Source organism: Fusarium redolens (assembly GCF_020744475.1).
Source record: "Fusarium redolens strain MPI-CAGE-AT-0023 chromosome Unknown BKA55scaffold_10, whole genome shotgun sequence".
In the NCBI taxonomy this organism is placed as follows: Eukaryota; Fungi; Ascomycota; class Sordariomycetes; order Hypocreales; family Nectriaceae; genus Fusarium; species Fusarium redolens.
Window position 1 is genome coordinate 651,772 of NW_025763673.1, and position 25,527 is coordinate 677,298.

Consider the following 25,527-nt stretch of genomic DNA (forward strand, 5'->3'; position numbering starts at 1 on the left):
TATCGCGCGCGCTTGCTTATGAATCTCAGCTCTTCATCTAACGTCACCTCAACTGTTCTTGCTGAATAACTAACTGATCTGGCTGTGTTCCTCGGAAAGACTATCACGCCGATGATATACGATTCCGCCGAGATGGGCATATTGAGGCTCTCCCTGCAAGTTGGGTCGGTGCACAGGACTCCAGCGATCATTATATCTTTGTGATCTGGAACGCAGTTTCTTGATTGCAACTACCATTCTCCCCACACCTAACTCATTGTATTCTCAGTCATGCGTATGCTATTGCTCTCCACTCTTTTCGCCGCCAATGGAGCAGCATACGACTCGCTGCTCGGCTTCGATGCCACCGCAAAGGTCGAAACACGATCCATCGACCAGATCTACAAAGCTGCTCTCAAGGAAGGCGGCGTTGTAACATCCTGGTTCGGCGGCGATGAAAAGAACCAGCAAGACGCAGTAAAGAAGGCCTTTGAGGCAGCCTTTCCCGGCGTAACTCTCAACCTCACTGTTGATGTTTCCAAGTATCATGGTGGCAACATTGATGAACAGCTCGCTAGCAACAACGTCTACGTCGATACCGTTGCTCTACAGACGACGCACGACTTTCCGCGTTGGAAGGAGGAGGGCGCACTGCTTCACTATGCCCCTGTTGGATTCGACAAGATCTATCCCGATTTCCGGGACATCGATGCCGCTTTCTATGGTTACATGGGTATTGCGTGGCAGTTTGTCTGGAACTCGGACAAGTTGAAGGGCAAGAAGGCGCCTGCAGAGTTCCCGGATTTTCTTGCGCCAGAGTACAAAGGTAAGCTTGCCTTGACGTATCCCAACGACGATGACGCGATCCTCTTCCAGTTTGACCTGATGTAAGTCTCGGTTCTTAAGATGAATGGTACCCAACTCACATCAACAGTCTCAACAAGTATGGCACTTCTTGGTTCAAGAAGCTCATCGGGCAAAAGCCCCGCTGGGTCCGAGGCACAGCCACCGGCGCAACACTTGTCGGCGACCCCAAGTCCCCCTACGTTGCAACTTTCACCTCAGCTCTTGGTCTGACCACCGGCACGGGCTCTCTCAACGCTACATTTCCAAAGCAGAGCAACTTTGTCTCATGGCCGCAGCACACTGCCATTCTTAAGGACGCACCGCATCCTGAGGGCGCTAAGCTGCTGCAGAACTTCTTGCTCAGCAAGGATTTCCAGAAGACGAATGGATTCTGGCCTGTAAGGAGTGACGTTGCTCCGGCGGCAGGATTCCCTGAGCTTAACAATCAGCCCCATACGAACCCGGGTGCTTTTGCCAAGTTTATGAGCAACCGGGAGAGGGTTGAGAGGCTGAGGTTTTGGTTTGAGAAGAGACTCGGTACTGCACAAGGTCTTAGCCCGCTGGATGATGATTTGTAAATCTGAATGGGTGGAGTTGTAACACTAGCCTGTTCACTCGACTCCTAACAACCATTATCCTACAGAATTATTCTTCTTCGTATCTATTGAGGCGAGAAACTATATAAATCTAGGATCTAAGAAGGGATAGTTATTATTCATATTGGTATGTTTACATATAAATTTTGTCGTATCAGATAATATACACATAGAATGTTATGCAATCGAGCTCTGCCAGTTAAGCATGGAAACCGAAATGATCTGCTATAGAATTATAAGAGATATATGAATAATATAAGTGATAATAGTTAACGTATGTACATAGCGAGTGAAACACTAACGTGAATGATAAGCTTGCGGATTATCCGAGTATACGGATCAAAAACCCCTCAACCTACAACATTTGTATCTGATCAATTACCATGCAGTACCCCTATACCAATAAGACCCCTCTACTGATAGGCAAAAAAAAGTTTCCCCATACAAACTGAGATTTTTCAGTTACCTTGCAAAGAGTCACTAGAAATACGAAAATAAATTGATTGCTGCTTCTTGGGTTTAGAGTTATATATCATTTAATATCCTCTTGGTTTCTTAACTATGCGGCCTGTATGAGTTTGTGCGATAGGTAATTCTTCTGCCTCCGAATTTGCGCTCTCATCCTCTTCCGCTCCTCCTACCTCGATTACATCCTCAATAGCCTCTGTCTCTGTAAATTACCTAGCTTGTCTCAGAAATCGTTTCACCAGCCACTAAGGTTTCGGCTAATATTATAAACTTCCTATTGGGATTTGATATTGTCATTCTCTTCTTACCTCTATTTAACTATCTAACTTCTTCCTCTAAACTAGCTATTCTTATATTTAAGGAGGTAATCTTTAATTCTTAAGCTTTATATACTTTAGATATTACTAAGTAATATCTTCTTATCAATAGGGTCTTATTCTTCCTAGATCTCTAATATAGTAGCTAGTCTTTAGTATATTAATAAAGCTAACTTATTTATCCCTATAGCTATCTAATATAGGTATTACTTCTTTTTTCTCTAGTTAAATCTTAGGATATATAAGTACTTTATATTATAAAATCAGCTAGTTTCCTATTACTCTCTAGCCTAAGAGGATATTTTTCTTTATTATTCCTACTTCCCTACAGGCTGCCGTCAGATCAGATTAACAATCAGATATATCAATCAGGTCAATCAATTCAAACACAAATGTGACGGTTGGTTCCCAACTGTGGATAAACTAAGCCGTGCTAGGTTTATTGTTGGCAGATTGCGTAGGGCGTGGTACTGAGCGTTGTCAAAGTGTCACGTCTCTTAATTGTAGATTCAATGCGTGTTAGGCTTGATCAATGTAAAGAAGTTTTATTGATAGCTGGTGAGCTTGAATCTATGAAAGTGCAAACGAGTGTGTTCTATATACTGCTAACTATGAGGTACTCAGTGATACTTTCCCATGAGGACCAAGATGTCAGTCCTTCGGTCCTGGACCTATGTTTTGGTGTTTCGGTCCTGCCATGGTTGGCAGGGCTGCCGTCAGATCAGATTAACAATCAGATATATCAATCAGATCAATCAATTCAAATCAGATATGAAATTTCGTCAGATCAATCAATTCAAACACAAGCATCTGTACATCTGATATATCTGAATGGAGAGCAGCTACCCTAGAACCGCCGGATCATCCGTATGTTCCGGCTCCGGAGAGAGTGGCTCTTCCTGAAAAGCTACGATGTTACAGGGGTCAGCCGAGCTGATTGGTCCTGGGCCCTTGCTTGCTGGGGTCTTAGGTAGAGGCGAATCTAAAGGTACCCGTATTTACTCACGAGATTCGGAACGCCCTGTGGAGTCAATTGCCATGTACTAAGTGGCTCATTCCTTTTAGACTCTCAAAATGTCGATTATAGCCGTGTTAAATCCAAAAAGGCCAATTATATTGCTAAATCAGCCGTAAGAAGGGTAGTTGACTCCACAGGGCGTTCCGAATCTCGTGAGTAAATACGGTAGATCACCCCTTTTTTCTACCTCTCGCTCTGATACGGCATAGATTTAGCCAGACTTTGGTGGATTGATCATAGCAATCCCGCGTTTGAGTAGATTTGCATTGGATGTCCTTGCAATCTCGGCCATGTCAACCGATTGCAAGAGAACATTCAGTCTTGCGAAGCTTACAGTCAGCTCACAGCGACATTCTCTACTTGGATCGAGCATTGAGTCGATCCAATTACTGAAGAACTGGATAAGGGGAGGGTGTGTTACTCTATGGGGTCTATGCTTAAGCAACAAGGCAGTCAGATCCCACGGGCAGAATCGTGAGGCTGGGAATAGCTCCACGTGACCTATTATATATCAGATATCTATCAATCAATCAATCAGATCAGATGTAGAGGGCAAATTATCAGTTCAGTTCAGATTTACGTCCTAATCTGATTTGATTGATCTGACGGCAGCCCTGATGGTTGGTCGAAGATGGGGGACCGAAAAGTAATCCTTCGGTCCTGGCGTGATTGGTGAGTGAAGTGGGGAGTTTTATGGGGCGCACGTGACGTAACCGCGAGGGTCGTAACAACAAGCATCTGTACATCTGATATATCTGAATGGAGCAGCTACCCTAGAACCGCCGGATTATTTGTATGTTCCGGCTCCGGACAACTCTCTCCCGCTGTTAGCGCGCTGCTAGGGTAAAGAATTTTTGCAGTCCAAAATGGCAGCAAAAGCAACTGTGGGGCTAACGGGACCCTAACAGCTGCCTGAAGAAAGGGATTCAGTATTTGCGGCTTCTTCTTACCTCGACATTCCGGCTTCGCGAGCCTTCGACAATCCGGGCTCTGCGCCCCTCGACTTCCCGTACGACCGACCTCTGCAGCTTTTGCTGCCTGAACAACACCAGCAGCCGCTAGCTGCTCGACTTCTAGGGCCCTCTGGTGCCCCCTTATCTCGACGCGCGAGCCCCACATGGCTCGCTGCCCTTTTTGCAGCTCGGAAGCTGCATGATCGATCTCTGCAGTCGCATACTGCCCAGAGAACCTCTTCTTCTTTGCAGCCTCGGCTGCCGCCCGGAACACGACCGGGCTTCGACAATTTGTCTCACTGGCTGAGACCACTAGACAAAACCGCTAGGTCGAAATAGTACAGAGCTTACCTAGAGACCGTGGAATGAGGCGACTACCTCGTCCACAGAGCAGCGTTCTAGCCGCCTTGGGGTTTTCTCCTGCAAGGGTTTTCCCCAAGGATGCACGGTTCTAGGGTTGCAGCTACTGGCGATCTTAGGGGACCATGGACTTCCTGCCTCAGGGTATGGAAAGCTAGTTGATCTATCTGTGCAAGAGAATTCTAGGCTGGAGAGGAATAGTTCCCGCTGACGGGATGACCTCTTGAAAGTAAAGCGCCTTTGTGCCGATGATATGCTGGATGAAGTAGATAGAAGGGTTGCTGGAGGGAAGCTCTGCTGAGATCAACTGTATTGATGTCCATGGGACGTGCTTCACCGACAACTACTGTAGAGCTGGCTACGAGTAGAGAGGTGCCTCTTGGAGGTAATGAGTACAGAAAACGCTCGAGCATGTATACGGCTCCGATCCAAGAGGCCTTGCAGATGATCCGAGCGAGAATCAGCACGGCAGTGATTGTAGATAGTTTAGCTCAGCACGTCCTGTGTTCCATTAGGAGACTTTTTTGGGGCCTACGGCCCCCCGGACGAATAATTCAGTCCGAAGGACTTCTATTGCCTTGAGGAACGAAAGGACCTTATGCCTTGAGGAACGAAAGGACCTTATGCCTTGAGGAACGAAAGGACCTTATGCCTTGAGGAACGAAAGGACCTTATGCCCCGCCCCCGACTTGGCCTTAAAAGAACCCCTCTCATTGGTCGGTTTCGTGTCTCCACTCAACGGGGACTGGACAGATGTGCCTTGAGGAACGTCAGACCCCTGGACCTCGAAAATCGTCATCCAGCCACCGCAGAGCCTCCTGAACAGTCTTGTTGCTCAATTCCTCTAGTCTGGCCTCTGCCACGGTCATCTCCCGGGGAACTTGGTTGCCCACCAGATCTCTTTCCCGCACCTTGGAGATGAGCATGATGCCGTCCAGCGACCGGCACCGAGACAGCTGCACGTACAGGCTGTACGGATCGCATTCCGCGGGGACTATGTGTCCGTCGACATTTGTCGTCCTCGCCCCCCGCAGCTCCAGGGCTACGCGCTCGAGCGTCCTGCTCTGCACTTTGTAGTCTGTGCACGCGAAAGCCGCGGCGCACGGCAGACCCTTTCGGCTGACGTCGTTCTGCTGCCACGGCCGCTTTCGCTGGCAATGTACGCTGACACTCGTGGGTATCAACAGGATCGTGCCGGGCGGCATTCCGACGAAGTGGAAGTTCTTTGTCGTTTCCGACTCCAGTATTATCCCCGCCGGCGGCCCGAAGTGGACCATCGTATCGGCAGAGATCCGATGGCCCGGGTGCGCCTTGTCGAGGATGACGTCAAGCGCTGTGTAACTGGCCCCATTGACAAGCTTCAAGCCCTGATGGGTATTGTGGTTCACGACGACGGGCATCCCTGGCACGAACATGAAGACGCCTGGTACTGGTACTGCGCTGTCGTCGCCCTGGTTCAGCATCATGGTGGCTTCTTCCTCGGTCGGCAGGCCGTGCTTCCACTTATGCTCGGATATGAAGATTCGCATCATCGACCGCTGCTGGATCTGGAACGACAAGGTCGCCTCCATGTTCAGGTTCCACCGATTCCGGTTCAGCGGCGTCACCACGGTGATGCCCGATTCCCACGGGATCCGCCTGCCTTCCCGGTAGCATCTTGAGTTGAGGAGGTCCAAATCCGTGCGGTCCTGCACGCCCGACCGGATCCGCTTTAGCAGTCTCTGCAATTCCGCATCTCCGGCGGCACGTACTTGTTCGTCCAACATGACGACCGTCGTGAACTTCTTCCACAACGCGTGCGCCTTGTCATGCCGGTGCCGTTGTTCGGCCTTGAACGAGTTGTCTTCGTCCCACGAGACGGCCACGCTCGGCAGCAGGATCGACCTCTCCTGAACCGGGCGGAACTGGTGGAAGTCTCCGCAGAAAAGGACGATGGGGATCCCGCCAAAGTCCTGCTGCGATCCGCGGAGCCGGCAGACCTGCTCGTTCGCCGTGTGCAGCGTCCGAGCTCCCAGCATGCTCACCTCGTCGACGACGAGCACGTCTTTCTCCTGCCAGTCCATACGAGACTGGCCATGGACAAATCGCTCAGCCTGTTTTGGCAGTCGCACACCGTCGAGGTCCTTGGCCGTGTTCGCGCCCGCCGCTTGGTCCTTGGAGAACCCGCAGGCCGAGTGGATCGTGATACCGTTGATGCGCGCTGCGGCAGTCCCCGACGTCGCCGTGATCAGCAGACGGTTCGAAATACCTTTTGATGCGAAGAGCTCGACAAGTGCTTCGATGACTCGTGACTTGCCGGTTCCACCTTCTCCACCAACAAATTCGCAGAGCTGACCGACATCGCCTCTGTCGCTACATTGTATAGAGTCGAGCTGGCGGCATATGATGAGGAAGGCGATTGTCTGCCTCCTGTTCAATGTGAACCGCGCTGCCAGAGCCTTACCTGCCTCAAGGAAGGACGTTGATGCACCGAAGTCGACTTCCATGCGCGGACCTGCCTCGGCTGCCGTCTCTTCCAAGTCGGCTGCCGTCATTTGGATATCCTCCTCGCCGAAACCAGTGAGCACACTTCGCACCGCCGCACTGTGTTCAGTTTTATCGGCCGCGGCCATATTTTGTAGGCCCTGGATCATTCGCTCCCTCTCTCTGGAGGCACAGATCTGCTGCGACTTGATCGCCTTGACCTGATCCTGCGGTGGTATAACCGTCCCCGAAAATGCCCCTTCTGGTATGCTTATCAGTCTTTCTCCCCGTTCGGGCATTACGGTGGCCTGGAGCTCAGCAGTCGAGCTCAGTGCTGACTGCTGGAAGCGACAGAGCTGCTCCATTGTTGCCATGATCTCCGGCGAGCCGGCAGTGATCTGGTTGGCGCCCACTGCACTTCTCACGACGTCAATCAGACGCGTTGCGTTACCGATGCTGCCAGACTGGTAAACCGATGCGGCCTCTTCACCAGCCTCGCCTTCTCCTTCCTCACCCGTACGTGCGGCCGTGAAGTCAGCGTCACCGGCTGAGGCTGCCCACTGCCTGGCGTCGCGTTTCGCGTCTTCGGCCGACCGTCGGAGTAGTTGCACATTATCGACGAGGCATAATATTCTGGGAGGAAGTGCCTCTCGTGCCCGCGCCCATATGCTGTTGATGTCGTCCGCTTCTCGACACAGAAAAGACTCCCATGGCACAAATAGCGCAAGGTGCTGCACGGCTGCTCTTCAGCATGGAGGTTAGCCTCTTCAACACGACCTTTTAACACTCTGTCGGCGGCGGCAGACCCACCTTCGATAGCACGACTCTTCGTCATCCTGGTCGAAATCCTTGCTCAGGTAGCCATCAAGGCAGACGCTGGCGTGCTTCCCCGGCCGTCTCAGCACCTGCAACCAGCCTCTTCCAGGCTCCCACTCGCTCTCGAATGGCACCTCTCCCCAAGCGGCAGGGATCTCATCCTTACCGACTCGTTTGAGCCTGACGAGCGACACATAGTCATATAGACACAGGCTTCGCAAAATGTCTCCGCGGTGCTGGTATGCCTCAGCATAGCTAATCCTTTCACCTGCTTCTTCCACGACTATCGACTCGTCCACGGAATCGTTTGCACCCTCTGCCCCGCTCTCTTGCCGGAGGTGTCGCCATCGTCGGAAGACGTGCCAGTAGAGCAGAGAGACATTTAGGAACGTCCAATCGCTGCTCTTGGTGAACTCGGTCGGGTATCCCAGAAGGTGGGCGATGACTTCGACCTGCGATAGGATCGCTCCGTGAATATGCGGTTCGCCACCCTCATCAAGAATTGCCGCGTCCTGTTCCCCTTGACGGCGTCATCGGTAGCACCTTCTCCACCATATCCCCATCCGTTGGCCGTCCCTTCACCCGTTGATGCGGTCAAGAGCTCTGCCGCGGCGGCCGCACGCTTCCACACCGGATCCTCCACTTTCGTCGCGTAATTTGTGACATAATAAATGAGGGCCATGGTCTTCCGCTGCGTCGCTATGAAGGAGATGTCGTGGTTGTGGCGAAGCCCCACGGCCATGGCCTTGTTCCACCGATTCACCATGCTATGCCTCCTTCGAATTTGCAACACGCCGTCTGCCGTGAAGGCAGTCTTTTCGACTAGTCTCCATGGCGCCTGGAATCGACAAAGGCCACGCTTCTTTCCTCCTCCTTTGCCCTTGCTGAAGGAGTACTTGACACAAGTTGGGCTATGAGTATGGGTCTGTGTCGCACCGGCACAGAAATTCGCTTCCTCGTCAAATGCGGCCGAAAATTGCTCCCTGTTGTCAAGCAGGGAGGAAATGTCCGATGCCACCGACCGTTCCGCTTGGAGGGCGCAATACCCTTCCTGGTCCAAGTCCTACCTCATAGGTATGTCAGCTTTGGCCCCGCCTCGACCGCTGCATCTTCTTCAATAACGTGCCTAGGGCCATACTGTACCTCGGAGAACACGCTATCTATGTATTGGATGATACGTTCACGGTACGTTGCTTGGTCTTCGCCGTCGATATCGGCAATCATCGAACTCAAGTGCGCGTTTCCATGCAACCAAAGCAACCCGTGGACATGAAGCGCCCCTCGTTCGTTGGTCTCGACAGCACCAAAATAGTCGATGATGCGCCCGAATACCGACTCCTCTCCCACTTTGACATAATGCTCAAAGAACAACGTCATCTCCCGGTGGAAGAAGATGGCCGAGCTCATGGGGTCGGAAATGGCCAGCCGCAGGCGTTTGTACGACATGCCAAGGCTCTTCAGGAAAGCCTCGGCCGCGTCAGGCTCGCTGGTGCGGTATGCCGCAAGTCGCAGCTTTACCGGGTTCGTAATATCATTTGGATTGAGCGTGAACCAGATCGCCGGCACTCCATGACGAAGAACAAGCGACTGTATCTTCCGCCGCATACTCAAGCGATTTTCTCTGGACATAGGCTGCCGGAAGCCGTACAAGGAAAGACTTCTCAAAAGCTCCTTCACACCCTCGTCACTCGTTTTTCCTGAGTTCTCCAACTCGATCCTTGCCGCTGCTAACCTGTCTGCCGAGAGCGACCGTACAATGCGCTCTATCTTGCGGAAATCTTTCCTCGTCACGCTCAACATGCTGACGCGACGGTTCCTCGACCGTACACTCAGGTTGAACACAAGGAATGAAAAGATGTGATGCGTCGCAAATCGGCCACCATGGCGCTGGAGCGTGATGTCGGCCCACGTTCGCAGACTCATGTTACGGGAAGAGACGAGGTCTTGCGCCGCCACCTCTGCTCCGCCCATATCGGCACCTCTTCTCACGCTTAGGGCGGCTTCTTCCACCAACCGTGGCCCCCCAACGCCAAAGGGCAATAGCGTGGGGAACGTCTTCGCGAAGAACGAGGCATCAAATGTGTCGGCGAATTCGTCGCCCCGAGAAACGTGAATGTATGGCTCACATCCGTCAGCAAGCCCTGGCCGTCTCTCCGACGATTCCACTCGTGTTGTCGGGCCCGCTTTGCCTCCCCCAGCCGCCGCATCCCCGTTCACAGCATTGCAAGCAAACAAGAGCTTCTCTACATCGGGTACATCTGGCGGCCCGTCCAGAGCAAACATACCCGATAAAGTGACTTCGTTGATCGATTTTCCCAATTGACCAGACTCGGCCTCGCTCCGGTGGCCATCTTCGTCTTCGGTCAGCTCCGGCCCTTGGGTGTCGCCACTGGGTATGTCTTCTCCTCGGTTAAGACGAGCGAGGACCTCTTCGATCTCCAACGATCCCTCGTCGTCCATTCCACGCTCCGTTGGAGGAACAATTTGCGCCGTTCGCGTTTTTTCCCATGCCGTTGGCTCATTCCGTTCCATGCGATCGTACACCAGCGGCGGCACCCCATGCGGCGGCGCGCCCCAGCTCTCCATCTCCGCCGCGTCAATCTCAATCTCGGCGTAATGCGGGTTGTTCTTCTTCAGCCAGACGAGGGCCCTCTCAACGACCCGTCGCCTCACCGACAATAAACCTGACAGGTCGCTTGGCGCTGGCTTCTCCGCACCCTGCCACGAGACATGGATCTCTTCCATCACTTGCACGAGCGGGTGGGGAAGCACTTTTGTGGCCAGCTCCTGCACATTGTTCGGGAACACCGTGATGTGGCCCTTGATGTGCTTCGGATAGCGGGCACTCTGCTTCTGGCTACTCGCAATGCTGTACCTTGTGACGAACCCGTAACATGAGTTCAGCGCGATAAGCTTCTCCTCAACCGGCGTGAGGCCCTTCAGCTCCTCGGGAAACATATGTTCACACCCAATACGTCTGTGAAGCTGGGCCGCAGGCGACAGAACACCCCGCCTCAAGCAACGACCGCACTCCGCACATGCCGAGAAGGTCTCGCCCACGGGAAAGCAGCTCCGACATGAAAATGGCGAACGGGTGTCCTTCTTGACGCAGCTCGACATCCATTGGTCCCATGTCACGTCTCTCAACTCCCTTTTCGTGCGCTTACGGTAGCACAGCATGCAAGTCCGTATTGCCAAAGCGTCCACATCGTGGAACGCCTTGTAGAAATCTCGCGCGGTCGACACCTTCCTCTCGTGCGGTATCGGCGTACACCACGTCTGCTCGTTGGACAGACTCTCCTTCACGGCAAATTCGTCCTCCAAGAAGTGCAGCACGCTCACCAGGTCTTCGGCCTGCAACTCAAGTCTTCTCTGCCTTCGGGTTCCAGCTCGGATTTGCTTCCTCGGAGGCTGGTCTCGGTGAGTGAGCGCAGGATGTTGCGCCGAACCTCCTATGTTGGAGACACTGCTAGTGTCTGGTCTGGCTTTCGGCGGCCGTCCCCGTCCCCGACGTCTCTTGGGCAGACCCCGTGCAATTGCTGCTGCTAGCTCGCTTCGTCTAATGTCTTCAGATACTGATTGCTCGGGCTGAGTAATCCGAACCGTGGGTGCCTCATTCCGGCGAAAAAGCGGGGGATCGCCAACCGCCCTATGTGGCTTCGCCGCTGGTGAGTTAATTGGTGTACGTAGTTGCAAGTCTATCAATGGCAATCCTTCTTGACGTATTGGGGATAATTCAGCTTGTTCTGCAGTGCGCTTAGAGGCGCGTGAGGCTTGCCGATTCCTACAGCCGAGACAGTTAGCCGTAAGTCTTCTACATGTTAGGGAAGACTTTGTCTTCGAAATGAATTGATCTGCCGGCTTCTCCTGCTTGCAGTTCCTGCAAATCTTCGTTGAAGGGATAGAATCAGCCATGACTATGACTCCAGGCGGACGGTAGATCAAAAGATTTTCGCGTCGGACCCTCTTTAGTTGCACGATTTCGCTTCTGGGATGATGATGATTATGCTCCTTAATACGGCATTGCTTCCTGCAGTATCCGAGCGGTCCGCTAATAGTCCTTTAACCACCTACAACCCTTCCTATATACCTACAACCCAGACTCTTGCTCAACTGCCGACGTTGCCCTTTGTGGCGCCGCAACTCCCATCCTCCCAAGTCGGTGACACTCTCAAGCTGAAACCGTTGCTACCCCGATATCAGCTGGTTCCATGTCGGCACTTCGCCTTCATTCACCTGCTTCACAGAAGATGACACTGTCCCATCCCCTACAGTCACATCTCACTTCTGACATTTGACATACTGTCACATACATCACTTTCGATGACGTCTCTGCTGCCAAATCGATCTTGCCCACGACCCAAACCCCGCATTCTTCATTTACTTGAAACGTGACGCATTCCCGGACCGTCGTCTGGGCTCTGATCTGCCGAACCCCGCACCCCAGATGCTGCGGCCCGCGGGAACTACCACTGCGTCTACCTATACCCATATACAGTAGAGGCCAAGCCATCGCCACCCTGCTCACTTCCTATTCTGCTGTTCCCTACCGCGGTATCTACCGTCCTATTGCCTCCAACGTTCGTCTCAGGTATTCTTGGCGCCTTTTCGACAGCCACTGCTCCAGTGTATTATGTCTCCTCCCGCTCCCTTCCCCAATAGCCCCTCGAACCCACGCAAACCTCTCGAGAGCCAGACAAACGCGGGACCGTCCAGGTTTGCCTATCAGGACCAGCATCGCATTAAGGGGCTCTCATCATCCGTGATCAGGGCTACCAGCCGTAAGCATGCTGCATACAGCTGACCTTGGCATCCCGCCCTGACTCGAGCTAAAGCATTCTCCCCCGAAACTTTGCCTCCGTAGACCACTTCCCCGCTGTCCCTCCCGTTGTCGCGTTCACCGGCCCTGTTGTCGGTTCCGGCCGCACACTGCTACGAAAGGAGTCTATTCCAGGACTCGACGGCGTCCAGTTGAAGTGCTGTGGCTTCGTCCAACTTTCTACGTTCATTGCCCCTGGAAACCCTGACAAGACTCCCTTCAAAGGCTTCCATCCATTCCAGGTTTTTGTTATCTTCCCCATCCATGCCAATCCTTGGGCAGCCCTGTGCAAGAAAATGGTCGAGAGACAGGACACCCAGTTCCAGACTAACGCGCTTTTCACTTGCACGGGCAAAGTTGCCGGCATGCTCGACTACATCATCATGGTGCACCCGCCTGGCTTTGACCGGGACTACGTTTTCATCGTCGTACCAGATACCTGGACCTTTCTCGACAGGGCCACGCCCAAATCGGCCGCCGCAGCCCTATCACTCTCGACCCCACCGAAACAACCGTCCTCCGGCCATATGGCCTTTGGGGATGCGAAAGCTATGTTTTCCTCGCCACCAAAACCAACAGTTCACCAATCCCCTTCGCTCGAACCGAATACACCACCGGCCAAGCGAACAAACTCTTACTGCAACCAGACCCCTACGAAGAAACGGCGCCTATCCCCGGCCTCTTCTAGCACCATTCCCTCTTCCCAGAGCAACGAGCCTATCAGATCCCTCAAGGTTTCGGCTTCCTCACAAGATGAACTTGATGTACCAGAGGCGGATTTTGCCACTACCTGCCGTCCAGATCCGCCCGCATCCGATTCAATCACAGCGTTCTCGTCAGACGCGCCCCGAACACATCCAGTGATGTTATTGGATTGGATTGGAGCTGGATCTGAGCCTCGATCCAATCCAGTCCAGACTTGGGGACAGGCAGCCTCCAGTATATCCAGAACGGATCCAGTTCAGATTGTTACCCTTTTGGGACAATAAATGAGCCGCTGAATAAGCAGATTTAGGGTAGAACTGGAATTGTGCCCTTGTGTGTGGTTATGGCAGCACTTAAATAAGTGCTCATTATATTCTCCAGCAACTTGCTTCTCCAATGTGCACAATTCCCTCGGCGCTGTAGCAGTTGGCACAGATAGCAGTACGAGAACCACTTAGGCGTGTCCAGCTTGAATTGTATGTCTACCATACCCTATTACCGGACAGAGTAGCGAACATATTGCTTTCCATTCCGCTCGAATTCGTCGGGTTCGATCAGGATTCCGTCGTGGTCGTTTGGGCGAGGGTTAAGATACGTTGGATCAAGAATAACTCTTTCAGGGTCAGGACGGCGACAGCTGCCAGGGCCGAAATAGCTGGAGATAGTAGCCATGGTGTAGCTGGTGAGTGGGCTGTTCAGATACGTCTGCCAGAGCAGAAGGACTGCTGAAGTTACGAGCGACGCGATTGCTTCCATGGTTTTGCTAACGGACATGTGCGAGTTGGATGTTAACGATGGGCGTAGTTGTGTTGGTGTCTGCGACGGGAGCCCTGTCACGACCACCAAATTAGGGTTAGCTCTTGCCTTATCAGGTTAGACCATTGGAGCTCCAGGAGCTGGTTGCCAATCAATCCAATCCAGTCCAAATCTTCGAGAAACCCAAATCCAGTCCAATCCAAATTGCCTCCAATCCAATAACATCACTGACCACATCGCAACCGTCATCCCCCAAAGAAATATCAGGAAGTTGAATAAGGATCCACTCAAAAAAATCCCCTTATTTGTAGCAACAAACGGTCACTTCGTACAGCAACAAATTGACTGAGATATCTGTTTGTCCACCCACCAGTGCCAACCATCAATATTCTCCAAAGTACGCAAATGCTCCTCGATCACATTGCCCAGCCTTGGGCATGCAGACCTTCTTGTGAATCTTCCACTTTGCCCTTTGATACCCCCCCACCCAAAAAAAAAAAAAAAAATCTCCCGCGGCCCGGCATTGCCCGCAACTCTTAATGCTTTGTGTCTCTTCCCACACATACTTTATAGAGGCGAACTCGGCATTTGGTCATGATGGGGATACATGATTCTACAGACGCAAAGTTGCGTCTCCAATGCACGACGTTTTCAATCTTGCATTGTGTTTCATGAACCCTCACTTCCTACACCGGCATAACCTTGAAAGGACCCCATCTCCCGCAGATACATAACCTTATCTCTTTCCTGCTGGTCAGCGTCAGCAGTGACCCTCGATGTCTCTCCAAAGGACGGGGACAAGCATACCTTTTCAGCCAGGTTAACTGCCCTTGTGAATACAAATCTTCTTGTGAATCTTCCAGTCAGCCTTCTGGTGCTCTTTCCCACAGTATCCAACAACTTTACACCGACCACATTTCTTCATGCCTTCCGTTGTTCCACATACGTTGCACGGCAAAATTTCCATACAAGTACTCCGCCTTCGCTGCGGATCCTCTTGAACAATTCCAGCCATTGTATCCTGGATTTCCTGCCGTATCCGCGTCTCACATCCCCCTTTCCCGCACACGGGACTGACCCAGACGCCAACGAAAGGATCCTCCGCCACGTGAAGCCAAGACATGGGGCTTTGCAAGATGTTCATCGCAAACAACCCACAGTTTTCGCAAAATGGTTTTGAAGCGGCACGACACGCCGCTTCATGCTCCTTCATGAAAGGCTGCACTGCAGTCATAAACAGACTGTTATAGCCGGCGTTTTGCCCTGCAGTCTGAGCCTCGCTGACAAGACTGCGGGGAAGGTCGTGGGTGTATTTGAGCTCTTGAGTCTCGCCGCAGTAAAACTCAAAGCGAACTGAGCAGCTGGCCATGGTGCAATAACAATAAGGATTCTGAGAACGCAATGTGTCTTCTGTTGAAAGATGACCTCGAATGGTTCCTGGTTGTTTTATAATAAAATCCTCTTAAAGTTTCATGATGCTTGTCTCACCATCCCCTTATTTTCTCACCCTTTCAAACTGCCATTAGACTTTACTTTGATGTCACAGTGCATAGCGTGCCATGCGTCACCAGGATACCCCGGACACATGTAAGCCACCAAAGAAAATTTCGGATGGAAAATATAAGACGACCCCACGCAACCTTGGGAATACTACTTTGTGAAAATGTCTATACCAGGCTCTTGGCCATCAATGGCGCCCTAGCCATTGCTTCGTTCCTCAAGGCTCTATGCGCAAGCCGCGACCGGCTTGCCTCTCCTGTACGACGATAACTTGAAAGCATAACCTCTGCTCTCATTGGCCAGGCGTGTCTTATGTACCCACTCATCGGGGACTGGTCAGAATGCGTCTTGTGTCCCCACTCTGTAATGTCGGCCTGCCAACATCACACGTCGCCTCCTCATCAATCCGTCCCTTCAATCCAACATATCAATGGCTGATTTCATCACTTCAACGAAGGTTTGCAGGAATTGCAAGCGGGAGAAGCCGGAAGATCAATTCATGTCGAAGAAAAATTCTTCCATATCATGTGGAAGGCTTACGGTTAACTGTCTCGACTGTACGGAGTAGGAACCGGCAAGGGGCCCCTGAGTGTACCGCAGAACATGCCGAGCTACCGCTCCGTGGAGCGCCAGCACACGGCCAGAGTTATTAGTATGAAATATCATGTCATAGAGATACATCCTTCGGACTGTATTACACCCTCCCCACCATCGGTGAGGGTGTCAGCATATTTTAGCCGAAATGGTAAAACCTCTAAGGGGAAGATTTCAACAGAACACAACATGAATACACCAATTCACATCAATGAACCGAATACACGTAATGCCTGACAACAAGTGAGTGGACCAACTATACTGTGTACCTTAAATACTAAACTGTAAATTTTTTAAAACATGCTATTTAAGTCTAAAATGTAAGTAGGGATATTCTTTAAGTATCTAACTTAAAATCGTATATATAAATATTTTTCCAGGATTTTTTAAAAATATAGCTAGCTAGTAAAATTTAAAAGTCCTAAAAAAGACGGTGCGAATAAGATTTTTTTAATCTATTCTTAAGTAAATTTTTTTAGAATTTTAAAAACTTAGTTATATAAAATGTATTATCCATTTAATATACCCTATAAGTATTAGCTTCTAGTAAGTTGATTCTGATTTTTAAAAGCTTATTAAAGATACTAGATCTTAAGGTGTAAATGCTCAGAAATTAATTTTTGGTCCACTCACATTTCTGGTCCACTTGCTTATCATGTACGTTAAGCAAATTAAATAAATTAGTAAGTTAAATAGAAATCCCCTTACTTGCATTATTACTACGGTATGTAATTAATTCGTTTATAACTGTTGAACAGTAGGGTGGCCGCAAGGGGCATCATGTGACCTATCAGCCATCTGTCAGCGGGACAGGGCCTGTTTAGGAAAGCATAATAAGCAGACCCCTCTCTGAAGACGGGGAGGGACTACGGTTCCATAATACACATACAATTAGGGACTTCAAGGCGCCCGCGATCCGTTCAACATAATATAATAAAAATAATCGTATTCTTAAAATTTTACTAAAATATAAGAGATAAGGGAAATAAAAAAGAAACAAGTTCAAGATTAAATATCATGTAAAAGCGGATTTATAAATACCTCTTCTATCCCCTCAATTGTCGAAAGGTTCCCGCCAGGTCACTCCAGGGATATCTGCCCAATTAAAATGCAAGAATGAAGGGTACATTATTTCCTACCTAAATTAGCCTATGATAGATGTCCCGACAATATTTTGAGTTACAAATCGCGACATCGCACTGCTCAAACCTCCAAATTGATTGATGCCTCTTCTTATTATTACTCACCGGCGCCAAAGGCTTCCTTGACCTTCTTTGCCATATTCCCTGATGAAGCTGCTATCATCATATGCATTAAAGGCCTCGCCCGGTATTAATTGAGAATTCATAGATGACTTTGAAATGATTTATATGACGATTTTGGCAAGAATGGTTAATGATGCATCTTTAGGTTCCCCTCATGTACCTGTCATGTGACAGGGGTCATGTGGGGCAAGGTACTTCGGGAGCCTTTCGACAATTGAGGGGATAGGATGTTTGACTAGAAAGCTCCGAGATGCGTCAGAGTTGAAACGCCAACGGGCAATTGTTAGATTGGCGGCTGGGAATTGTTGGATACGCGAGTAGGGTTGATGTCCAATTAAAATAGGATTAATGTTCACGCTTGAGGATCAATCTAGTCCCCAGGAGCTCGTCCTTCTTCTGTCTCTGTTCTGTCCTTTTAGGTGTTTTCCCCGCTACCCGGTATTGATATATCCGGGGACTCACAAAATACACGTTTCTTTTATCGAGGCGCTATCACTAATCCAACAAATCTTGACCCCATCGTAACGAATTCAAAATGACGTCATTAACTCTAATAGGGCGCGCCCTACAATTGACCGTCTCCGCATTTTGTACTCCACCATCGACATATAAAACTCCAGGAACAAGAGGTCGGCACTACTATATCGGAATACTTCCAGTGGCCGTCCCGTCTCCAAGTGCAAAACCATGTCGCCAATAGCCAATGACCCGGGCGAGCTCTCTCTGGGCAAGCTCCTCTCAACTCTTACCCATACGCTCCATCCAACCACCTACGTCTTCGCCACGTTCACCGATACCTCCAATCTACCACCCCTGTCCGAAACGCAAATGATGTTCAAGGAGTCTGAGGGAATCACTGTCATTGTCAGCAAGGACTACGCAGAGTCACACAAGATCGACTACTTCTTCCTCTGCAAAATGATCAGTCTCAATGTCACATCGAGCTTGGAAGCTGTCGGTTTCATGGCGGTTATCGCAACGAGATTAGCGGCAAAGGGTATTGGCTGTAACCCTGTTAGTGGGTTCTATCATGATCATGTCTTTGTGCCTCTTGGTCGGGAGGAGGAGTCTTCGGAAGTGTTGGCACGATTAGCGGCGGAGAAGAGGGAGGAGGGAGAGAAGGCATAGCAACAAGGGCCGGGGGAAGACTTATCAGACTTGAGAGATTCGTCGATATAAAAGTATAATATCATCAGTCTATTGATATCTAGTAAGAACTCTGCCTCTTGGCGGGCAAAGCTAAATGATCGAGATATCACTTCAAAAGCCACTTGATGCCTTCAACAAGATCTACAGCTGCTTTCTTCCCCTGGCTCAAATGCGCGAAGGCACCCCAGAAGATATGAGGCATTCCAGGATAGATATCCAACCGCGTCTCAATCCCATTATCCTTGCGTAACACCTGCTCGTAGATCAACGCCTCATCACGAAGGACATCCATTCCACAAACTTGGAAATACGTCCTGGGTAAGTTGCCGTGACCCGTTGGCCAGGTAAATGGAACAAAGAGCGGTGAAGATGTATCCCCAGCCGCAGAGTCGTGAAAGATCTTGTCCAGAGCTGGAGTGAGAATAGGATCGTTCTTACACTCAGCTTGGGTCCGAGAAAGATAGGATTCCTTGTACTTCTCAGGCAGGGTATCTCGTGTCTCCGGTGGAAGTATCATTGGAGCGAGCAGGAAAACACCAGTTATCGCAGGAGCCAGTTTCTCATCGCGGGCCAGATGACTGGCTATTGCAGCCATGTTTCCTCCGGCTGATGAACCACCAATGATAAACCCTTTCGACAGTGAGACCTTCAGCTCGGACTCCGCATTGGCAGCAATCCATTTCAAACCGTCCCAGACATCGTTGATGCTAGCTGGAAACGGGTCTTCAGGTCCTTGGCGATAGGAAGGCGCCAGACAAACGACGTCCAGCTTTTGTACAATATCACGACACCAACGCTCAGCATCTTCTGGAGATCCGATAGTCCACCCGCCACCGTGGATGTACACAACTGTCAGATATTAAGGTGAATCGTGTATATTGTTTTATCCTGTCGCAATCGAAGGACCATTGAGACCTTATATCTTTGACTGGTTCCTTCTAGGACTTGAGTCCTAGAAAGTCCTAGATGAAAGTCCTACGATCTAAGTTTAGGGCGTCAAACTTTAATCCTGAACCTTAATCCTGAAGTTGAGGGTGAACCCTCCAACATTCAACAACAACAAGCGGCGGGGTTGAATCAGACTTGTCAGCCGGTTCGTAAACATGGGCGCGCAGCTTGTGGCCATCTCTTGCAGTGTAGTAGACATCGCGCTCAGCAACACCACTCTCTGAGCTGGGTGGCTTTTGAAGGCTTTTCATGTACCATCTCAAACTTGCAATGGCTTTCGCTGGGTCAGAGGTGTCAATCTGGGGAATCTGTCTCGTTTTGAGGTACTGCAATTGGTCAGTTCAAAGTCAATCTTGTTGGCGCTGGTGAATTACTTCGTCCAGCTCGGGATCGATAGCTGCAAGTTGCAGTCGTTCCTCCTTTGAGAGCGTCATATTGTCAGTTTTGGGCGTCTTCGCGACGTCAGATATTCTCAGTATGGTAGGTGTAAAGAAGCAAGGCCCAGGCTTAGAAATCGATCAAAAGTAATATCCTCAGCCCAGAGTTAACGGTCTTATCGCATTCGCAAGTGAGAGGTAAGTCAAGGTACCCATCAGTGGCTTATTACTATACTAAAAGCTGTGAAACCGGTATTAAGACTCGGACATAGTCCTTGAATCCTCTCCCATGTAAAGTTTACGTGTCGCCTTGCTTGTTCTCTTTCAGATACCAATTGGGCTTTCGAGACTCTCTGACGCTAGTCATTGGCAGCTAAAGTAACCACCAATCTTCCTTATCCAATCAGGTTGACATTATCCGAGGCCTCAGGTCTCTTCTCGGAGAAGGCCTTGGACTCTTCCTTTCGCTGACTGTCACCCAGCGAAACACGTCTCCTAGCATCAATGTACACCATGTACTCCTCATACGTATGTGGCAAAACCTTGAGATCCTTGGGCACGGAGAACGTGTAGTTGAACTGGCCAGTTGGCTTTGCAATACCATGCTCGACATCACGAACCTTGCTGTCAACTCGAACATGCACTCGAGTCATGGGCTTCTCCGGGTTCGGGAAGCTAGGCTCAGTGCCGTCTTCTTCCAACAAGGGAGGATCGGTGTATGCGACGGTAGCGGTCAGGTACAAAACGCTGCCGACAGGAACGGGATTTCGGAACGTGCAGGGATCAGCGCTGATAAAGGTTGGTCGTGCATGCGCAAAACTGGCCGCACAACAGAACGCAAGCTCAAAGGTTTGTTTCAAATGGAAACCACCAAAGATCATGGTCTGGTGACGATTTCGGTATTGAGGTTGCATGATCGCAGCCGTTGAAAGCTGGGTCTTGGACATAGCAACGACGTTGGACGGTTGACGAAGGTCGTTGTTGGGATCATGGTATGCAAGTTGTCGAAGCCAAATTTGATGAATCAGAGCAGATTCGGCATCGTTAGGTTCGGTCTGAAGAAGCGAAGCCTTGGAGTTTTCCTTCTTGGACAACGACTTTGCCTCTCCAGCCTTAAAAATCTTCTCTTCCTCCTCATGGGTAGGTACAAGCTTGGGGATGTTGACGGGCTTTCTTGTGTTGGGATCTAGAGCAACCATGGTAAAGGTGCAGGTGAGAAGGACATCCTCAGGTTTGCTGGGTTCGCCTTCTTCTCTGGCCTTGGCGACTTTGCAGGTGATCTCGACACTACTTCGTCCGGAAGCATATGTAACTTGGCCACTATACTCAAGATCGCAAATCTCGGTGAGTGGATGCGCTATTGTGATACGATCCAGAGCGGCGGTCACTGTAGTAACGCCTGGGCCGGTATGTTTGTAGACGATGATTCCAGAGAGGGCATCGAGGTCCATGAATAACGTTCCGAGTCTATCGACCTTGTTAGTCTGGTGCATAGGCATGGGCCAACCGGCTTAATTACCTTATAAAATATGCCGACACGCTCACCGGAGGTGGGGAGGGTGTAATACAGTCCGAAGAATGTATCTCTATGATGTGATATTCTATACTAATGACTCTGTGTTCTGTCGCTCTGTGAAGCAGCATGTGCATGATCGCGACCTTTCTGTTCGCAGTCTATATACTACAGCGACGTCATAAAGAAAAAAAAGATTGGAATAGTGGCTGATCAAGTTTCTGTTTCTTGCGTCGATCCTGGTCGCGGACTTTCATCAAAACACCTACTACACTGTTAGGGCTCGCAGAGCATTAAGCGTAAATAACATGATGGAACTCTACTTGCCATCAGGTAGCTTCTCATAGTGGAGAGATGCCCGTTCAAAAGGGGTATCAATCATTAACCCGTCTAACGTCTTGACTCTAGACACTGCAACATAGCTGAGCCCTGTCTGGAAGTCACGTTCCGACAGATCTGTCACCATCTTGTCCACCGTGATGCTCTGTGACTTGTGAACCGTAATGGCATATGATACCAGAAGTGGGAACTGCTTTCGTGTACACGCGGATGTCCCCAGAAAGAAGTCTCGCTTTACTGGGAGTATGGGTACTACCTCGCGCCCGTCGTCTGTGGTTGAATATGACGGCCCGGCATACTTATCCATCACCATCATGATGACACATGGCGGGTCACGATGTGCATCAGCACCAGGGGCCCAACCGATGTCATATACTGTTCCTCGGGCGCCATTGACTAGGCCTGCTGGTTGCCAGATATTATGGGTTAGCATGAGACGAGCACCAATACATACCGGAAACTGGCCAGCCAGGTTGCCAGCTTGTTCCGATGTTGCCTTGTCAGCACCATTACCAATGTTCTTCGCCATGACTTTGATTGCTGGTTGCTTCAAGCGGATGAGGTGCTCGTAGTTGTACTCGTCAACACGAGCCTTCTTGCTATAGATACGAAGAGCAGCGTCAAACGTATCTACCTCGCGCTGGCTTAGCTTGACCCGCACACGCTGGCTCAGGAGTTTCCATGATTCGATGGATAACTTGAGACCACGTACCTCTGAAAGCGCGAGACGAAAGCCGGCCTGGTCATCGCCCTGCTGCCGCTGGACCTTCTTCAAGAAGACGGTGTGGTTGAATGCCCTATATGCTGTCTGGCCAGAGACCTCATGCAGGTCCTTGAGTGGCCCATCAAAGTAGAGAGGCTTGTTCGCAACCGGCGGGAGCTGGAAGAAGTCACCAACGAGGATGATGCTCATGCCGCCAAAGAATTCGGTTGCTCTGCCAGGAAAGACTTGGCGAAGGCGTTTGTCGATCCACGAAAGCTGACGCAGACCCAGCATGCTTTTCTCATCAATCACAAGATACCTGACGTCGCGTAGCTTATTCTGGACAGCATTAGCATCTGCTGGGGATAGCTCTGTAAAAGCCCTATCCACGGGTAGCCGGAGGAGAGAGTGTAATGTTGTCCCCATGATCTGGTTGCTTGCAACTCCGGTGGGTGCAACTCTCCAGATTGGACTGGGCCGGTTACCTGCAAGCCTCTGAAGATGCGAAGACAGGACTTTGATCATGTAGGACTTGCCTGTCCCACCACCACCATCAACATGCAGTAGAATCTGCTCCTCGCTGCCGCTTTGGAAGTGCCCAATAAAGGTATCGTATACTACACGCTGCTCCGGGTTGAGTGTATCACGGACGTCTAAAGGCAGGTCTTCAACATCCATATAGAGACGATGCTGCTCAATGAAGTGGCGCCAATAATCGCCTTGAACGATTCCTGGGTCAGCGTAGCGGCCGACATGGGGCGTCCAGTCGTGTTGGATATCGATATCCCGCCGACCCAGAAGATCTATTGCCTCTTGGCTTGGTGCGCAGTCGGGAAGCTGGCGGGCAAGTTCAAGCCAGTCCTCCTCTAGAAGTTCAGGCTCGTGAAATTCTTCCTCGAACTCGTCCGGATCTGGTCGACGTTCTTCAGCGTCAGGTGTGCCATAATAGTCATCAGGGTGCTGATGCTTCGCATAACAGACTTCGGCGGCAGACGCATACGAGTCATACTCAATGCCGTCGATCTTGCGTAGTTCGCTGGGATCGCGATGTGAATGAGCCAGCATTAGCTTCACACGACAAAAATCATCGTATTGGTGATGTCGGGGATTGGACTTGTACCGCGGGAAGTAGTATAGCACGCGAGGCTTGGCTTGACGACTCCAGCGTGTCCACTTTCTCCCATCCCTCTTGCTTGTATTCCAGTTGGCTAGGAAGTCGAGATAAGTGAGTTCTTCATGAAGGGGAAGGCGAGAAAGATACTTCTCATATATTCCAACGACCTCACCGTCGTCATGATCACCTTGGAGGCGAAGCGACCGTCCCTGCTGCTCGTAGGGACGGCAATCGACGGCTCTTAGAACACGGGTACCCTCCTGCAGCTCGCAGTTGAGCAAGATATGGCAGATCTCCTGTCCCGAAAAGTCTCTCTCACCAAGCAACTTGTTCATCAGACGCGAGGCAAAAGATAGAAGTGGATTCTGGTGGGAGACATAGGGCAAGATTTGCCGCCCCAGGCCGGCATAACTGTCAGTCCGCTTCTCCATCTTACTGCAATACTTGGCTGCATAATTAATCACAGCTTGGAGGCTGGTATAGGGGGAGATATCAATGTTGGCTAACCAGCCAAGACTCAGGCACCGGTTATAGTGGTTCATAAGGCTGTCATTCCTGGCCGCCTCGAATGAGAAGTAGGATTGTCCTTGTCGTCGAACAACCTCAGCCGTATCTCTCGTGTCTCGCGGGAAGAAGAAGCGGCAAGAAATCTCTTCTGAACCCTTCTTCTTTCGTAGGCAGTATGCCTCACTGCAATGGTGGCGTTGGCAGCGGTTCAGAACCTGTGAGAGCCATTGAAACGTCAGGGGATGCTGTAATGGATTTACAGCCAACGGGTTACCTTCTCCCTGCTGTTACACTCGAGCTGGCTCAGGATTGAAAGCTGTGACGTGGAATCTCCAGATACGGGCGAACTCCTTACGTGCATCCTCGTTTTCCAGGTCGACACCGGGCGCACCGTCCATCCAGAATAGGCCATGGCAATGGCTACTCCCACGACCCTGCCATTCGTACCTGTTCCAATAATCAGTGACGTTGAATTTCTGCTTGAGAACGATATCTCTGAATAAGCCAAACCGCCTGTAGAAGTGCCAGGCTGCAATATGTGGGTTGTCCCTGAGAAGTTTGCTAGACATGCCCATTCGCTGTTGCTCGGGCAGCTCCTGCCAGTCTTGAAACTGAGGCAAATGTTGATATAGGCTTCTCCAGTGTAGGTCTGCTGGACTGAATGTAATAAAAGCACCAGGACAGTCGAGGTTGTAGGCGTAAGACTCAAGTTCTCGACGCTTTCGGTACCAATAGGGGCGTGTCCCGCGAAGTTGTGCTGTCTGGCGGTTGATCGAATTGAGCAACTGCTGAGCTTCTGCAGATTTGGGGTTCTGGAAAGCTTCGAGTAGATCATCTCGCGTTGTTAGGCCCTGCCTTTGTTGGTGTTGCTTGACGAAATAGCCGCTTTTCGCCCGTGCCTGTGCTCGCATCAGCGTGTTGAAAACCACAAACCGGAAAGTGGGATGGCGGGCAAATCTGCCATCGTGCCATCGAAGGGCATGCTGTATGTAGCCCGCATACTTGATAGGCCGTAACCTTGGCTCAACGAAATCGGCTTGACCGCGAGGAAATAGTGTTGGAAAGGCTAGGGACAGGAGTGCCTGTGACTGGCTGAACTCATTGATCGGCGTCCTCCGAATGTCTGGCATATCAAGCTGATGTTGTTGCGTCGGTGGCCGTACAGGAAGCGGCTCATCGCGCTCTTCGCCGAGAACATGCAAATGTAATGTTTCCATCTCTGTATCCTCTGGTAGCAGATCTGGCACTGCGCACTGATCAACCTCGTCTGGCTCAACATCGTCATGCTCCGCAGTACCCAAATTAGCTGAGGGAGGATCGGTGGATTCCGCAGTAGCGACCTGGTCAAGTACATCGCCATCTTCAGGTAGCACCGACATCCGTGTCTGGCAGACAGTAATATCTCGGTAGCCCGGGTGGTTT

General features: G+C 50.7%; 10 protein-coding genes across 10 annotated transcripts; 4 read left to right on the forward strand and 6 right to left on the reverse strand.

Moving 5' to 3' along the window:
- Nucleotides 1-270: 270 nt before the first annotated feature.
- Nucleotides 271-1,403, forward strand: BKA55DRAFT_515304 (uncharacterized protein; the record flags this gene model as incomplete). The annotated part of the gene is made up of 2 exons (XM_046188010.1): nt 271-866; nt 914-1,403. The coding sequence occupies 2 exons, from the start codon at nt 271-273 to the stop codon at nt 1,401-1,403; spliced, it is 1,086 nt and encodes a 361-aa protein (XP_046047978.1).
- Nucleotides 1,404-4,838: 3,435 nt separating this feature from the next.
- BKA55DRAFT_571701 (uncharacterized protein) lies at nt 4,839-5,091 on the forward strand (the record flags this gene model as incomplete). The annotated part of the gene is made up of 1 exon (XM_046193094.1): nt 4,839-5,091. A coding segment is annotated over exon 1 (233 nt), but the record flags the coding sequence as incomplete, so codon positions are not given.
- A 5,302-nt stretch (nt 5,092-10,393) lies between these two features.
- Nucleotides 10,394-11,731, reverse strand: BKA55DRAFT_515568 (uncharacterized protein; the record flags this gene model as incomplete). Its single annotated transcript, XM_046188021.1, has 3 exons — nt 10,394-10,753; nt 10,785-10,915; nt 10,984-11,731. Coding segments are annotated over 3 exons (1,239 nt in total), but the record flags the coding sequence as incomplete, so codon positions are not given.
- Nucleotides 11,732-12,449: 718 nt separating this feature from the next.
- On the forward strand, nt 12,450-13,323 carry BKA55DRAFT_595072 (uncharacterized protein; the record flags this gene model as incomplete). Its single annotated transcript, XM_046195748.1, has 3 exons — nt 12,450-12,597; nt 12,681-13,149; nt 13,215-13,323. The coding sequence occupies 3 exons, from the start codon at nt 12,450-12,452 to the stop codon at nt 13,321-13,323; spliced, it is 726 nt and encodes a 241-aa protein (XP_046047981.1).
- Nucleotides 13,324-14,653: 1,330 nt separating this feature from the next.
- On the reverse strand, nt 14,654-15,465 carry BKA55DRAFT_617356 (uncharacterized protein; the record flags this gene model as incomplete). The annotated part of the gene is made up of 2 exons (XM_046196723.1): nt 14,654-14,846; nt 14,904-15,465. One exon carries the CDS (start codon nt 15,463-15,465, stop codon nt 14,917-14,919), a length of 549 nt encoding a protein of 182 aa, XP_046047982.1. The 3' UTR covers nt 14,654-14,846; nt 14,904-14,916.
- Nucleotides 15,466-18,142: 2,677 nt separating this feature from the next.
- On the forward strand, nt 18,143-18,583 carry BKA55DRAFT_515056 (ACT domain-containing protein; the record flags this gene model as incomplete). The annotated part of the gene is made up of 1 exon (XM_046188001.1): nt 18,143-18,583. One exon carries the CDS (start codon nt 18,143-18,145, stop codon nt 18,581-18,583), a length of 441 nt encoding a protein of 146 aa, XP_046047983.1.
- A 127-nt stretch (nt 18,584-18,710) lies between these two features.
- BKA55DRAFT_514254 (Alpha/Beta hydrolase protein) lies at nt 18,711-19,986 on the reverse strand (the record flags this gene model as incomplete). Its single annotated transcript, XM_046187956.1, has 3 exons — nt 18,711-19,453; nt 19,653-19,878; nt 19,927-19,986. The coding sequence occupies 3 exons, from the start codon at nt 19,984-19,986 to the stop codon at nt 18,711-18,713; spliced, it is 1,029 nt and encodes a 342-aa protein (XP_046047984.1).
- Nucleotides 19,987-20,150: 164 nt separating this feature from the next.
- BKA55DRAFT_66025 (HotDog domain-containing protein) lies at nt 20,151-21,981 on the reverse strand. The gene is made up of 3 exons (XM_046197547.1): nt 21,770-21,981; nt 21,449-21,715; nt 20,151-21,396 (listed from the first exon to the last, which is right to left on the reverse strand). Exons 2-3 carry the CDS (start codon nt 21,577-21,579, stop codon nt 20,325-20,327), a joined length of 1,203 nt encoding a protein of 400 aa, XP_046047985.1. The 5' UTR covers nt 21,580-21,715; nt 21,770-21,981; the 3' UTR covers nt 20,151-20,324.
- Nucleotides 21,960-22,328, reverse strand: BKA55DRAFT_471487 (uncharacterized protein; the record flags this gene model as incomplete). The annotated part of the gene is made up of 1 exon (XM_046186143.1): nt 21,960-22,328. A coding segment is annotated over one exon (369 nt), but the record flags the coding sequence as incomplete, so codon positions are not given.
- Nucleotides 22,329-23,165: 837 nt separating this feature from the next.
- On the reverse strand, nt 23,166-24,251 carry BKA55DRAFT_469324 (ATP-dependent DNA helicase PIF1; the record flags this gene model as incomplete). Its single annotated transcript, XM_046186131.1, has 1 exon — nt 23,166-24,251. A coding segment is annotated over one exon (1,086 nt), but the record flags the coding sequence as incomplete, so codon positions are not given.
- Nucleotides 24,252-25,527: the final 1,276 nt, after the last annotated feature.

Coding starts and splice junctions, on each gene's coding strand:
- BKA55DRAFT_66025 (XM_046197547.1), bottom strand. CDS start 21,579: ATGCACATGCTGCTTCACAGAGCGACAGAACACAGAGTCATTAGTATA. Junction 21,397..21,448: donor GTGTCGGCATATTTTATAAG/GTAATTAAGCCG, acceptor CAAGGTCGATAG/ACTCGGAACGTTATTCATGG.